A 16,562-nucleotide genomic window follows, 5' to 3' on the forward strand; every position below is an offset into this window, starting at 1 on the left:
GAGGAATGCAACTAAACACATATCATCAATCAAACTTCCACTTATAACAACCAAAAACCACAATTAAACATTCATAATCAAAGTTCAAGTTCCAAAAACGCATTTTATGATTCGGGCAACCAATTTACATGTATGTTATGCCGTTTCGAAGATAATCAAACACACATTGCAACAAAACACTTAACAACAATATCTCATAGCATTTGACGCATCAAAAGTTCATGTAAAGCTCATCAAACCCTAATCCAAGTTCACAAAATCATTAATCGTGTTCTTGGAGTTTCCTTAATCAACCTATACATCAAAACGAAGCTAAAGATACTAGTAACACTTTTAAAACATGCACTTTAACAATCTAACAACATTTGATCATCCAAAATCAAGGATTTAGCAAGTAATTTTCATATTGAACTAGTTACACCAAAAACAACGAATCGAGCATACAAATTACATACACGACATCACAATGAGCCATAGACGCTAATTAACAACTTTATAAGTCAAGAACACGAATTTAAAGAAATCTAGTGTTTTAGAAATGTTACCCAAATGAGATGAAGTTGGTACCAAAACGAAGAGGAAGTTGTAAGGAGCTCAAATATGTAATTTGTTTTGCAAAATACCCGCTAGATCATAAATGGATGATGAATCTTTGTGTTTGGAGTTAGAGAGAAAATGGAGGAAGTAATAAAAATGGAGGAGATGATAATGAAAGGGTGGAAAGGGTTTGACCCTTTGACCTAGTCAAAGGTTTGAACCCTTGGCAAGTTTGGTCCCTCAACTATGAATCGGGTGCGGGAATTACCCGAACGAATTATTTTAAATTTCACGGGAGTACGGGAGATATTAAATTCCGATAACGAGAATATTTAAAATGTTACTTAACAAAGGATACGAATCTAGATATGAAGGGTACTATTTAAAAAGAAAAAGACGGGCGTTAAAATAATTTAACGGAAAAATGCGGGATGTTACAATTAGTCCTACGAGATGTTGATGAAAGCAGAGTTTGGAGTACCAACACTACAGGAAAATCAGTTGCTGGTATGAATATAACTGATGATGGTAATTTGGTGTTGTTTGATGTTAACCGATCGATCGTTTGGCAATCTTTTGATTACCCAACCGATAGTTTGGTCCTGGGACAAAGACTCTTTCAAGGTCAACAGTTGGTACCTAGCGTTTCTTCAACTAATTGGACGGCTCAAAAAGGTTTGTATTCTCTTCAAGTAATTAGTAAAACAGGTTTGTTTGGTTATATTGAATCAAACCCGCCTCAAGTGTATTATAGTAACATAGTACGTGATTCAAACGCAAGTATAGAAAGGAGTTACATAAGGTTGTTAAATGGGAGTTTGTCGTTATTCATTAATTTGGCTGAGCCGAGCGATCCAGGGGATGTGATTACAATACCCCCGGCATCATCGGCTCAGTTTATGATGCCGGCTCAGTTTATGAAACTAATGCCAGATGGGCATTTGAAAGTATTCGAATGGCAAGGATCATGGGTAGAAGTTGCTGATTTATTTAGCAAGTCTCTTGACGAATGTGATTATCCTTTAGCTTGTGGTCGAAATGGCCTTTGCGGGACAAACCAGCAATGTAGTTGTCCTGTATCGAGTTCTCCCAGGATAGATTATTTTAGGGCTGTGAATGATCGGCAACCGAACCTTGGATGCTCTGAGATTACTCCTCTTACGTGTGATGCGATGCAAGAGCATGTTTTTATACGTTTATTGCAAACGCAGACATGGAAAATGTGAACATGGAGACTTGTAAACAAGCATGTCTTAACAATTGCTCGTGTAAAGCGGCTATGTTTCAGTATGGTTCAAATTCTTCAAATGGAGATTGTTATTTACCGTCTAATCTTTTTACCATGAGGAATGTTGACCCTAATGTAATTCATTACAATGCATCGGCTTTTGTAAAGGTCCAAAATGTAACATCACCTCCTTCCTCTACATCCGAAACACGAAAGGGAAAAAGTCAGGTTACTACAATAGTCGTTTCTGTCATTGGAAGTCTTTTGTCTTTGATAGTGATAGTAGGTATAATAGTAGCTAGAATTCGCAAGCGAAGACGAGATGCTAAAATGGAGGAAGAGTATATTGAAATAGTACCAGGAATGCCCACACGGTTTTCGTATGCAGAGCTGAAAACTGCAACGGAAAATTTCAGTAAAAAGCTCGGTCAAGGAGGATTTGGATCAGTTTTTGAAGGGACACTTGAAGATGGTTCAAAAATTGCCGTTAAATGTCTCGAGGGTATTGGGCATGTTAACAAGTCATTTTTGGCAGAGGTTGAATCCATTGGAAGCATTCACCATGTGAATTTGGTAAGACTTCGTGGATTTGGTGCAAGGGAATCAGAACGATTTCTCGTGTATGATTTCATGAGTAACGGTTCATTAGATCGATGGATCTACCATGGAGATCGAGAGCATGTACTCGAATGGGAACGCAGAAAGAAAATTATTCTTGACGTAGCCAAAGGTTTATCGTATCTTCACGAAGATTGTAGGCAAAAGATTATCCATCTTGATATTAAACCTCAAAACATACTTCTCGACCAAGATTTCAACGCAAAAGTTTCCGATTTCGGGTTGTCTAAGCTCATTGACAGAAACGAGACGGAAGTGATTACTACGATGAGAGGAACCCCCGGTTATCTGGCCCCAGAATGGTTGAGCTCGTCTATCACTGAAAAAGTTGACGTATATAGCTTTGGGATCGTTCTGTTAGAGATCTTATGCGGGAGGAAGAATTTTGACAAATCTCAAGCAGAAGAAAATTGGCACTTACTCGGTGTATTTCAAAAATGTTGGGAAAAAGAGACGTTGTTAGAGATTGTTGACAAGCAAAGTGAAGATATGCAAGTGCATGGCACAGAGGTCACGGAGATGATGAAGGTGGCTTCATGGTGTTTGCAAACTGATTTTACAAAAAGGCCATCAATGTCGACTGTTATTAAGGTATTAGAGGGGATGTTGAAAGTTGAGTCAAACTTGGACTACAACTTCACAGATCCAAGACTGCAGAGAACAACAGTTGAAGATGAGAAAGATGAAACACCATTGTTTCCTTCGGTTCTATCCGGGCCAAGATGACCATGAAGTTCTTTTGCATGTCTTCTATGAAATTTAGAACCGTTTTGGTATTCTTATCTAAATCAAATGTTATGTGTTTTGTTTCACGTCATGTATACTGTTAACCTGTACAAAATTGATGATGATTTAATGGATAGGTGTATTATTTGTTGGGGGTTATGTCATTGTAAAGGCACAGGCCTTGTTTGTTTCTTTTGAGCTCTTTGATTTGGAACATCGATTTTATGGAGTATTACTTATTATAAGTTATAACCTACTTTCAACAAACTATCGTAGAAGTAAGTCAGTAAGATTAATAAGCATTCATATCTATGCATAATGTGTAAGTAACTAACGCAACTCTGGCAGAAGAGAAAAAAATGATTACATGATAAGCCAGTTGCATCACAAACTAAACGCAATAAGCGAACTAAAATAAATTATTAATTAATATTAATATTAATATTAATATTAATATTAATATTAATACTAATACTAATACTATATACAATTGAGCCAAAGGGGTTACTATTCCTCAATAGTAATAGTAACTCCTTTGTCCTTTTGTATTATTTTTTTTCCAAACTATTTTCGTCTTTGTTCCACCAACTCTAACCTCCATACTTCCGGCAATGCAGCTTTTAGAACCTACGCACATAGCTTTTATACCTAAAAAACCTCATAAACTCACCCCAACTTTGAACGCAAATGCTTTCATTTTCATAGCGAATAAAAAGACACTACCTACACAAATTAACTCGCATCATATTTTCGAACGTACAATTTTTACCAGCAATCGGTCTGAAACGCACTGCCACACGCCACACACATAGGTCATCATTTATAACAATTAATTTGATACATCTAAAAAAAAATATTATACAACATAATTTGGACAGCTCAGGATAATTAATTTATTACAACCCATATAGTAATATATAACAATATGTTTCTTTGCAATAATATGTTTCTTTGCAATTGTATTATATGTTTAATATGTTAAAACGAATTATGGTCTTATAGGCTACGTTAACTGTTTTGCTACAAAAAGGTTTTACGTAAATTAGGAGTGGCCGCCGCAACGCGCTGCTGACCCTGCTTGTTTGAACCAAAGACAAATAAAACTTGGAATTAAAGCTCAGAATCAATATCCAATCACTCAAATCAGCTGCCAAAAATCATGACAACTTGATCGAGAATTCAATTTCAAATTGCTTTCGTTGAATTACAGTATAGAAACAACAACACTTGGACCTTGCTCTCAAGGTACCAACTAGGAAATTTTATCAGGGTTTCGAAATATAGTCAAATAATTAACCATTTGTTGACCTTCATTCAGAACTTGGTTATTCGTTTGCCCATATGGACCCATGTCACTTTCCAATTAATGTTTCATTATACTTTTCTGGGTGCGTAGATATGGGGTACAAGTTATAGTGGTAAACTCATATAAAACCATCCTAAAATAGCCTAGTGGTTGGGGTCATGATATCCTCATAAGAGGGTCTTGGGTTCAAACATCTTGGGGTGGTCAGGGAAAGAGTCAAAATCAATCATGGGACAGTGTGGTTAGGGCGCGTACAGTAAAAATACTACCGCTCTCGGGTATCTTGAAAAGGGAAAAGTATATCCGTCTATTATGTACACTCATATGGGAAATGCGAGTGTTTTTAGGTGGTCTCATGCAATTGAAGATTGTTGCTACAATATGTAAAAAGTAGGAAACTAGGACAAAATTCCATCTGAGTTACATATGTTTGGTCATTGAACATTATGTCTTTGTATTTCTCATAGGGTGAATGACATTTCTTCCAATTACATGGATACCGGTCGTTACATCTTTGTGTGTTTTATCTTTATAAACACGATGAAGATGTGCAATGTGGATTTCATAGGTTATCACAAGTCTTAATTTATAAAATCAGCCTTCTTAGAAATAAACGAAAAATTCAACATATTTCCTCAGAATAATAGTTTTGCAATTTAATAGCTCGGGTATGTAGCTGAGATAACAAAACACCCCACCCACCCGTTTTGCCAGTTATAAATATACCAACAGGATTTATTAATAAGAAGGCAAATGAAATAAAATTAATACCCAAAATGTCTGCAAAGAGTAGACCGAATAAAAGCAAGCCTTGTAGGATTCATGTTATGCAATGGTTTAAAAAGGCCCTTCAGCATCCCACCTGCCCACAAAAAAAAAAAAAAAATGTCTTCTTGATTGAACACTTAACTATACAATTAACTAAGATTCCTAGGTAGTTATATTTCCCCACTTGCTTTGCAAACTTCAGATATTAAACACGAGATATAAAATTAATTTTATTAATACCGATAGCGATAATTAGACTAGCTGACTACCGAAGTTTGCACTACTACCTATATAAACAAAAGTAATTGTGCTTACAAACTATCAGCTATAGCTGCAATATATTAAGATCAGTTTGATTCAAAGAAGACGCAGAAGCAGAAACATCTGGTTGATGGTTATTCACATAAGACCTATTCTGAAGAGATGGCTGTAAAGTAGCAACAACTCCATGTTTGCAATTGTTACTTGAATAATTAACAAGAAAACCACTGGTTCTTGATAATCTTTGTAATTGATATAAACTAGTTGTGGAGCCCTCGCTTCGCGCCGGGGGCTCCGTTTTGAATGCGAGTTAAAAAAAAAAAGTCTTGATCTATTTTGTAAAAAAGAATTTTTTTCCGACATCTAACATTGAAGGATTGTTCATTTTGTGAAAGTTGTTTCTTCTAGTGTTAAAGTTAGTTGATCTATTTTGTAAAAAAGAATGTTTTTTGACATCTTTTAGTAGCATTGAAGGGTTGTTCCTTTTAAGAAAGTTGCTTCTTTTATCGTTGGAGACAAAAAAAAATGTAGCACAATAGTGGCTTATGTGGGTCCTATTGTTTGAACGCAATATACAAGTCGGTAAAACGTGGTGGGTGTTATTATTCAGTATTTTTGGTGTTAGTGAAAGGATAAATAATAATTTAGAATATAGATATAAAGTAGGGGGTTCGATTTGTATTTTAATGAAAGTTAGGGGTTGAATTTGTGAAAAGTGAAAAATGAAATAGAACTATTCATAACAAATAAGACAAATTTTGTATATTAGTTATATTGGTAATGGTAATTTCTAGAAATCATCCTTGTTGCAGAGATTGAAACAGGAACTAAATGTTTTCTGCTAAATCTTCAACTTGTTCGTCAAGTATCTTATTCACAAACTGTCATACAAACATTTCATCAAACAGTTGGTGTGCAAATATAATGTACTAACAACCAAAGGGCCTTATGCTGCAACAATTACACATTCAATAAGGATGATATATTTTAAGTAAGTATATTTGATCGGGAACTGTTTGACTGATCGGAGTTATAAAGTAACTGTTATCAGTAATATTCAGTATATTCAATACCATGAAAAGAAGATGAAAAAATTGGAATTTTTAGCCTGGTTTTGAAGGCAGGCGATTTTGATTCATACGGAGGAATGAAATTAAGATGCAAATTGTGTGTCTGGGCTGTGGACATGTTTGATATGTATTCAGATTTCCGTGAACGATAGAAAGGGATACAGTCAAGTGTATAAGCAGATCATACAGGTTGACTTATCGTATACTGATTAAATTAAATAGATACATAAAACCAGCTAAGAAGTTATCTTGTACAGCAAATTTAAATTAATCTTGTAAATATATAGTTTCTGTTATGCGTATATTATCTATTAAATTTTTTCTTAATTCGTTTTAGTGAAATTCTATTTGTAAAGATCCAGTTAATAAAAGACCGAACTTCAAGGAGTTGGGAGTTGGCTTAGTGGTGGTGATCTGGTGTCCCTTACGAGATTAGGGGTTCGACTCCCACTCGCTGCAAAACTTACTTTGTTGTTACCCGTCCATTTCATGGCCTCGGAGGTTGCAAATGTCTTGTGTTCGAGACTCACCCAAGGGGGTTTTACCACACGCAATGCCCGTATGGATTCGTCGTGGGGGTTTCCTCGTGAGGGGCGGTGAGATTCTAATAGTTCGTCCAACAAATTGATCGGGTGGTGAGTTCCGACATCGCGTTTGGACTCTTGTCAGTGACTCCTAACCGGCTTTAAAAAAATAACTAGATTCGGAAGCCCGCGCGTTGCTGCGGTTCTCAATGTTTTTGTCATAACGTTTTTGCAATAACGTGTTTTGACTAAACATTTGTTGTACGCATTTAGCATTGATTATTTACTCATTTATCCCCACTATAAATTTATAGACATTTATTTTTATTATATTTTTGAGAGCAAAATATATGAAAAATTAAAGGATTTATACTCCGTAATATTGCAGTATTTTTTTGATTAAAAAAAGTTGGAAGATGCAACGGCCAACTGGACTTCGTATTTGGTAGCCACATGATTTGGTCAACAATTACTTTACTACTTTGTCTTACCCCTTTACTCTCGATTAATCGAATAGGTGGTTTCGGTCGTGAGATAAAAAATTAGTTTTCCAACCCGATATCATATTTCGCTGCGGGATGATTTTGATCGGTTAACGATAAGTTAATTATACGTAAAAGGAAAACGGTTACCGGTAATATTAACATACTCTAAAGTTTATATAGAGTATAATATAAGAATTTAATTTAATTAATGTTCGAAATATAAATCTTTATAATTTTATGTAGGTTCAATGTTTTGTGTAACACATATTGAAGCTAAAAAAAAGAATTTAAAGTGGTAATGTTTATAACTTAGAGGTTCAGTTTGTTATTTTCATCGTAAATGGGGGTGTAAATAAAAAAAAGAAAGTAAAATGGGTTGATTTCATCCACATATCCATCATACCCTATCTTTAGTACTCCGTATTCTCTCCTTTAACAGCTTATTATCCTCTCCACCGATCTTCCCCAATTTTCCATTCTCATTTTCACTACCATTATAATATCTTACACTAAAATCATAAAAAAAAAAATCAAGAAAAATTATATCGATGGTTGCGGTTGACTCGGTGGTTTGCAGTAGTTCCGACCACCTGAACTCGATTTAGTTTTTGGGTTTTTCTAACACCCCACTCTCAATAGAGTTGTACTATTTGTATGGTTAGTTGTACCGTGTGCATATTTAGTTGTAATATATATGTGAATAGCTAGTTGTACTCAAGAATGCAGGTAAGAAAAAAATTATTATTTTTGATGTTTTTTTATAATAGTAAGGTGTATGCCGACGGTGAAGGTCGACGGCGGCGTCGGCTGTTGTGATCATAACTGTTGCCGGAAGTAGCTTTCCACCGCCACTCTCGTGGTGTGTTGGGCTATTGTAGTTGTTTTTCTACAGGAGGTCCAGCGCTTGACATTTATCAGAGCCACGGTCGTGAAAAACCCGACTCAAAAACTTGACTTTTCAGGTATGTGTTTTTTCTAACCACTACCAAACCGTCCTATGTTCAGATTTGCTTATTAATCGGTTGATTTTTTAGATTTGTTTTTGTTCCTTTAATATATATGTTTATCGTTCCCCCCCCCCCCCAAATCAGACAATTGGGTGGACTTGTGAGGTATTTGATATGCTGGGTGTCTTTTAAGTTTTCAGGTATGTTTATATATTTCATCAAACACTAAATTGCCCTTTGTTCCGGAAGTTTGTCTCATGTGTGGATCTGGATGTTTTTTCTTTAGATCAGATTTGATGGTGGTTGAAAGTTGTGGACGGTGACGGTCGTAGCCGGCCATGAAGTGGCTGATGGTGGCGGTTGCAGGTGGTTGGTGGACATGGAATACTGGTGTAGATGGAAAAGAGACCCAAAAATTAATAAGTTCATGGTTTTTTTTTCTTTTTTTTTTGAATATATGTAAAAAGACGAATATTAACTGGTGGTCGTTGTATAAAATTAGAAGATTAAATAAATTATCTCAAAAAAAAAAAAAAAAACTACTGTAGCTACAGTGCGCTACAGTAGCTACAGTGTTTTTGGGTATGTGGCGGGTTATGATTGAAGGGTGTTGTCCATATTTAGTATATAGTATTGATCGGTTGATTTTTAGATTTGTTTTTGTTCCTTTAATATATATGTTTATCGTTCCCCCCCCCCCCCCTAAATCAGACAATTGGGTGGACTCGTGAGGTATTTGATTTGCTGGGTGTCTTTTAAGTTTTCAGGTATGTTTATATATTTCATCAAACACTAAATTGCCCTTTGTTCCGGAAGTTTGTCTCATGTGTGGATCTGGATGTTTTTTCTTTAGATCAGATTTGATGGTGGTTGAAAGTTGTGGACGGTGACGGTCGTAGCCGGCCGTGAAGTGGCTGATGGTGGCGGTTGCAGGTGGTTGGTGGACATGGAATACTGGTGTAGATGGAAAAGAGACCCAAAAATTAATAAGTTCATGGTTTTTTTTTTCTTTTTTTTTTTGAATATATGTAAAAAGACGAATATTAACTGGTGGTCGTTGTATAAAATTAGAAGATTAAATAAATTATCTCAAAAAAAAAAATAATAAAAAATAAAAACTACTGTAGCTACAGTGCGCTACAGTAGCTACAGTGTTTTTGAGTATGTGGCGGGTTATGGTTGGAGGGTGGTGTCCATATTTAGTATATAGTATAATATAATAATAATAATAATAATAATAATAATAATAATAATAATAATAATAATAATAATGAAAGACTGGCTCACAATTTTCAGTTGGCTCAGTCCCTCATAATATAGTAGAAAAGTTTACATTCTTCAACGATTCCTTCTAATTTTAGCCCGTAGTTCCTATTCTTGTCTTGTTTAGTTTCACCATCGTTGGTCTTCAAAAGAGTTCCCAAAAGATCATCGTTATCACATTTCCCAGCTTTCATCAAAAGTAAACGCTTGTCGATAATACTCTTGATCGAGGCTCTCACCTTCTGGTCCAAATCTTTCATTTTTTTGTTGCACTCTGTTGGCAAGAACCTACAAAATCACATGATTTTGTTATTGTTATTAATACAGAGAAATGTATAGTGGGCATGTTTGAAAATGATATTGGGAAGCTCAGCACGTGGTCTTATGAATATGAACAATGAATAATGAATATTAAATATAACAAGAACAAGAAAACTTCAACTTACTTCAGTCAGCTTTCACATAACTTTAACTTATAATATTATTACATATATAAAAATATAAATATAAAATATAATATAATAGTAGATCTTATATTATTACATAGATTTTCATCTTTTATAGTTGGTTTGGCAAGCTTTCTTTTGGTTAGTTTAGTTTTGCTCCGCATTTTCGGTTTGTATCTTTCTAGGAGGTTTCATTTTTTTGATGAACCTTCTATTGTTTTATATTAGTTCTCCGTTTTTTTCCGAAAAAAAAAAGTAGATCTTATATCTGATACGGAGTATTATATTTGAAGTCATGAAGCATCTTCATCAATTCAAAGGTTCTTATGTGTTTTGTTAGTTATGAGTGAACCAAGGATGATTTCTTGTTATAGTTTTGCCTTATTTATCATCTTAAACTTAAATAACTACTCAGTCACAGCACAGCCCTTTGATTACCCAAACCCAATTGCAAACCTTTCCACTACATGGACTAACATTGATTCTGCACCTCATTCTGTTAACTTCTATGGTGGGTCAAAGATCCGAGTCATCCTGTTTAGAGGAACATTCGGGCCAAGTTTCGCTTGCGGTTTCTACTGCAACGGAGACTGCACGTCGTATCTCTTTGCAGTCTTTATCGTTGAAACGGACAGTGAGGAAGGTATATCCCAATTTGGTACAGAGCCTCAAGTAGTTTGGTCTGCTAATCGAGACGATCCAGTTAGTGATGGCGCAACACTGAATTTAACTTCAAAGGGAGAATTAGTACTACGAGATGTCGATGGAAGCACAGTTTGGACTACCAACACTACTGGAAAATCTGTTGCTGGTATGAACATAACTGATGTTGGTAATTTAGTGTTGTATGACGTCAACCGATCAATTATTTGGCAATCTTTTGATTACCCAACTGATAGTTTGGTCCTGGGGCAAAGACTATTTCATGGAAAAAAGTTGGTACCAAGCGTTTCATCAACTAATTGGACGACTCAAAAAGGTTTGTATTCTTTTCAAGTCAGTAAAACAGGTTTGAATGCTTATATTGGATCAAACCCGCCTCGCAGCTATTGGGGTTACTCAGTACGTTATTCAAACGCAAGTATAGATAAGAGCTACGTAAAGTTGTCAAACGGGATTTTGTCGTTATTCATTGAGACCGCTGAGCCAAGCGATTCAGGCGATGGGATTAAATTACCCAATGCATCGTCAGCTCAGTTTATGAAACTAATGCCAGATGGGCATTTGAAACTATTTGATTGGCAACAAAGGTGGATAGAAGTGGCTGAATTATTCAGCCCTTTTCTTGGAGAATGTGATTATCCTTTAGCCTGTGGACGAAATGTCCTTTGCTCGACTAATCAGCAATGTAGTTGTCCCAGCACAGAATATTTTAGGGCTGTGAATGATCGACAACCGAACCTTGGATGCTCTGAGATTACTCCTCTTACGTGTGATGCGACGCAAGACCATGTTTTTGTTGACCTTGAGAATGTGAAGTACTTCACGTTTATCGCAAATGCAGACATGGAAAAGGTGAATGTGGAGACTTGTAAACAAGCATGTCTCAAAAATTGTTCGTGTAAAGCGGCTATGTTTCGGTATGGTTCTAATTCTTCGGACGGAGAGTGTTATTTACCGTCTGATCTTTTTACCATGAATACTGTCGACCGTGATTCAAACTACAATGCTTCGGCTTTTGTAAAGGTCCAGAAAGTACAAATACGAAAGGGAATAAGTCAAGCAACAACAATAGTCATTTTAGGCACTGCAAGTGTGTTGTCTCTGATAGTGGTTGTAGGAATCGCAGCTGCTAGAATACGCAAGCTGAAAAAAAATGATAAAATGGGGGAAGAGTATATAGATATAGTACCAGGAATGCCCACACGGTTTTCATATGAAGAACTGAAAACTGCAACAGAGAATTTCAGTAAAAAGCTCGGTCAAGGAGGATTTGGATCAGTGTTTGAAGGGACACTTGAAGATGGTTCAAAAATTGCCGTAAAATGTCTTGGGCAGGTTAACAAGTCATTTTTGGCTGAGGTTGAATCCATTGGAAGCATTCACCATGTGAACTTGGTAAGACTTCGAGGATTTTGTGCATGGAAAACAGAACGATTTCTCGCGTATGATTTCATGAGTAATGGATCATTAGATCGATGGATCTACCCTGGAGATCGAGATCACATACTTGATTGGGAATGCAGAAAGAAAATTATTCTTGACGTAGCAAAAGGTTTAGCGTATCTTCACGAAGATTGTAGGCAAAAAATTATCCACCTTGATATTAAACCTCAAAACATACTACTCGACCAAGATTTCAACGCAAAAGTTTCTGATTTCGGGTTGGCTAAGCTCATAGACAGAAATGAGACTGAAGTGATTACTACAATGAGAGGAACCCTTGGTTATTTGGCTCCAGAATGGTTGAGCTCGGTTATAACTGCAAAAGTTGACGTTTATAGCTTTGGGATCGTTCTATTAGAGATCTTATGTGGGAGGAAGAATGTTGACAGATCTCAGCCGGAAGAAAGTTATCACTTACTTGAAGTCTTTCAAAAATGTTGGGAACAAGAGACATTATTAGAGATTGTTGACAAGCAGAGTGAAGATATGCAGGTGCACGCTACAAAGGTCGCGGAGATGATGAAGGTGGCTTCATGGTGTTTGCAAACTGATTTTACAAAAAGGCCATCCATGTCAATGGTTATTAAGGTACTAGAGGGGACGTTGCAAGTTGAGTCCAACTTGAACTACAACTTCACAGATGTAAGACTCCATAGATCAATAGTTGAAGATGAGAAAGATGAAACACCATTGTTTCCTTCCATTCTATCTGGGCCAAGATGAACACGCGGTTAGTGTAATTGTGCACGACGTTTATGAACATTATTTCCGTTTTAATAATTCTTATCCGGATCAAATGAACTGTTAGTTATTTATGTGTAAATCTAGCTCAACCAATAGCCAATCAGATGGGAATCATAATGCTGATTGGCTCCTATTGGGACTGTGTTTAGGATCTAACAATTGTAATTTGGTATTGATTACCAAATTATGTGTTTGGGACTGTGTTTAGGATCAACAAATGAACATTATTTATGTGTTAATCGTTGTGATGAGTGTCTTCTCCTGGTTTTGTCTTTGTTCTTCCTTTGATAAATATGTTGTTGTGATAGCATATTTGCTTGTGTAACTTCCTTGGATATAGTAGAATTATCTCCATCCTCCTCTGGCTTTGTGGCTAGAGTTGTGTCTTTCTTTAATTAGTGGCTTTGTAACCTTCACTGAATTTTATAGCGTTTTTAGGCGAGTCGGGACGGGCTAGTCCAGTAGTCCCCAAACTGACGTGTCGAATCTGATCGTGTTCATCTTCAACCAAAAACAATACTGATTTGAGCTCCAGGACGATTCAGACTGATATAGCGAAAACTAAAAATGCAGTTGTGTTCTAAATGATCTCATGAAGCTTTCCGGAAAGTATCAGATCCTAACAACATGAATCGAGTTCGAATTTCAAGGTCAAACTTCGAATTAAAAAGTCAACTGCATTCTTATGATTCAAATTCGCGTATTGAGTGATGTTGCAGGCTATGAATTCGTATGTTGAGTGTTATGTGGAGTATTTTCAACATGTTTCATGAAGAAATCCTTATCTGAAACACCTTGAAATTCGATTTGAAGTTTATGTTCTTCGTGATTCTGATATTGTTCTTCGAGAGCTGCTTGCTTTATGGATATATGTCACAGTGTCACACTCGCATATAATATTGTTATATGCTCAAGTACAATATCAGTTGATCAGAGATGCGTAGAAGATGATGTCGAGTGTTTGGGCAGTGATTCATCAGATGAAGACAAAGTATGTAATTTCATCACTTCACTATGTCTTCTGTCTTTACAACAAGAGTTGAAAAATTCGACATTCTTAAGATGGGTTGATTTGGATTCTATTATTTTTCAAGTGGTGTAAACATGCCAAATTAAAATAAAAATTAGTTATAAAGAGGAATGGGTGAAATTAAAATTAAATTAGTGATAAGGGGAATGGGTCAAATTGATTAGAAGTGCCGAAAGTCTGTATCTGATGCATACAACCTCTTAACACTTTTATCAAATCGTAGTCCTTTTCTTGAGCAAATTAAAAATCGAAATTCTTTTCGAGCTTAGGCAATTTGGGGGTTACCTTGATTGTCAAATTAACTTAGGTGACCTTTTCGGGCCATTTGCCCTTAAACTTATGATATTTATCTATGTACAACTTACAGCTTCATGTATACAGCATGTTAGAACACAATGAACACATTACATTTTTAAGCTTTCATGAACAACACTTCTAAATCAGCCAAAAACTGTTCATATAACACAAGGACTAAGATTAGTATATTACCAGTAATCAAAGAGTGCATGAAAACGGGTAGTAATCAATCAAATAGTGGAATTAATTAACACAACTTTCATTCACATAACACAACAATGACTAAGATCAGTACATTACCAGTATTCATGATTCCCTCAAACAGTACTCAAGGTTAAAACGAGTATAATCACAAGTGAGATTCGAACCAATCAAGCATTTGTTCGGATTGCAAACTCGTCATTTCATGGTACGCAAAAGCAAGATTCAGTTCTTCTTGAATGTAATCAACATAGAGCTTATTAGGTAAACTAATGTTCCTCTCGTTCATGGCTTCTTTCCAAGGTATCACCCGCCCATCGTCTATCAAATAACCTTTTTTGTTAATAAATCCTTTATCATTAAACAAATTAAACAACTCTACCGAAATCTTAACGTCAAGTCCCGGAACCCTATCAGCAAGAAAATTCGGTGATAAAGCCAACTCTTTGCATTGAACTTCAGCAACATCTACACCTTCCCTTTTCAACATTTCAAGATTCACATCGATTATCTTCTTCCTAACTTCATCTTTCGGCATGTGAACAAAAAGTGTAGGCGGGTAATCTTTTGAAACGTCAATTCGATCAAAAACGCCTTCAGCAATCATAATAACAGTACTACTAAACTTCATCCTGTTCGCAAGCATTGATACAAAATAACCACCAGATGACGCCCCTAAAGCTACAATTGGCAAATTTTCAAGATTTTGTTTCTTGATCCAAAACTTAATAATTCGTTCCACAACAACCGGTTCCTTCATCATTGACCAACATTTACCTTTACTCGAAACCGCAACAACAGCAAAGTTTCGAGCAAGAGCTTCGAGAACAATTAGTCTTTCTTCAGGCAAACCAACACAATGATCACAATTTATAGATTTATCCCAAAAATTAGCAGCCCTACCATTACACCCATGAGCTAAAAACAGAACCGATTTGGGGGAATTGGGTATTTGCCAAATCACTTCAGTCTCATTCAAGATTTCAACTTTTGGGTCAAATTGAATCAGATCAGTCTGTTTTTGATTGATTAAACCTAATTGTGAAGTGGGCTTGTGTTTATCATTTCCAAGAATTAGTAGTATTACAAATAGTAAAGTAGTAACAGTAATGAGAAAAGGTAACTGAAAATTAGGTAATTTAGTGAATCGTTTATGCCATTTGATACTATCTCTGTTATACATACCTGTATTCAAAAAATGATTTTTTTGGTAGCCTTGTCCCTTGTGTGACGGTGAATGGTGATTTCGCTTCGATTTGTGTAGTAACTGATCGTAAAATTGAGAGCGATGAACTGTTATTATATTATACAGTAGTGTTCTATAAAGTGCAAATATGGAAATTTTCACTGGGGCTAATTTTTTTTTTTTAAACACGGGAATTTTTTTAAGATTTTGTACCAAAATATAGAGTTTTTTTGAATAAATTTGAAAGTTTTTTGAACAAAATACGAAAGTTTTGAGGCCAAATATGAAAGTTTTGGAGATAATATAAAGGGTTTGGGCAAAAAAAAATTCACCGAGGACAAAATTAAAGAATCGAAAAAATTTGCATTAAAAATTACAAATCCAGTGGAGGCGGCCCCGCCATACCCCTTCATAAGTTCGCAGCCTGCTACTATGCTAGTACATAGTGAACGTTTGATTTAACCGTTCAAGAATTTAGTAGTTGAAGAAACCATAGTGTTGTTTCACATGTTAAATCAGTTCTTTAAAGTTGTTATACGGATTAATCCATCTAAAAGTAATATGGTACTCGATAGGCCCATGTCTCATCAAAACTTAGGCATCTCTTCAGCGTTAAGCGTAATATTAAATCATTTTTATTTAGCATATTATTACCAATATAACTAATAGACAAAATTTGTCTTGCTTGTTATAAATAGTACTATTTAATTTTTTACTTTTTACAAATCTAACCCTCTACCTTTCATTAAAATACAAATTGAACTCCCACTTTATAGCTATATTCTAACTTATTATTTATCCCATCACTACCACCAAAAA

At 35.6% G+C, this 16,562-nt stretch overlaps 3 protein-coding genes across 3 annotated transcripts; 2 read left to right on the top strand and 1 right to left on the bottom strand.

Moving 5' to 3' along the window:
• The first annotated feature begins 968 nt into the window (after positions 1-968).
• LOC139890203 (G-type lectin S-receptor-like serine/threonine-protein kinase SD2-5) lies at positions 969-3,259 on the top strand. Its single transcript, XM_071873099.1, has 2 exons — positions 969-1,660; positions 1,717-3,259. Exons 1-2 carry the CDS (start codon positions 969-971, stop codon positions 3,107-3,109), a joined length of 2,085 nt encoding a protein of 694 aa, XP_071729200.1. The 3' UTR covers positions 3,110-3,259.
• Positions 3,260-10,521: 7,262 nt separating this feature from the next.
• LOC139890204 (G-type lectin S-receptor-like serine/threonine-protein kinase SD2-5) lies at positions 10,522-13,026 on the top strand. The gene has a single exon (XM_071873100.1). It carries the CDS (start codon positions 10,522-10,524, stop codon positions 13,006-13,008), a length of 2,487 nt encoding a protein of 828 aa, XP_071729201.1. The 3' UTR covers positions 13,009-13,026.
• A 1,527-nt stretch (positions 13,027-14,553) lies between these two features.
• LOC139893845 (uncharacterized) lies at positions 14,554-15,802 on the bottom strand. The gene has a single exon (XM_071877029.1). It carries the CDS (start codon positions 15,738-15,740, stop codon positions 14,706-14,708), a length of 1,035 nt encoding a protein of 344 aa, XP_071733130.1. The 5' UTR covers positions 15,741-15,802; the 3' UTR covers positions 14,554-14,705.
• Between the last annotated feature and the right edge of the window lie 760 nt (positions 15,803-16,562).

Source organism: Rutidosis leptorrhynchoides, chromosome 2 (genome assembly GCF_046630445.1).
Source record: "Rutidosis leptorrhynchoides isolate AG116_Rl617_1_P2 chromosome 2, CSIRO_AGI_Rlap_v1, whole genome shotgun sequence".
NCBI lineage: Eukaryota > Viridiplantae > Streptophyta > Magnoliopsida > Asterales > Asteraceae > Rutidosis > Rutidosis leptorrhynchoides.

Excerpts from the sequence above, each read along its gene's own strand:
- LOC139890203 (XM_071873099.1), top strand. The coding sequence starts at position 969 with ATGTTACAATTAGTCCTACGAGATGTTGATGAAAGCAGAGTTTGGAGT. Across the intron at positions 1,661-1,716 it reads TTTAGGGCTGTGAATGATCG|AGCATGTTTTTATACGTTTA; the intron begins GCAACCGAACCT and ends ATGCGATGCAAG.
- LOC139890204 (XM_071873100.1), top strand. The coding sequence starts at position 10,522 with ATGAGTGAACCAAGGATGATTTCTTGTTATAGTTTTGCCTTATTTATC.
- LOC139893845 (XM_071877029.1), bottom strand. The coding sequence starts at position 15,740 with ATGTATAACAGAGATAGTATCAAATGGCATAAACGATTCACTAAATTA.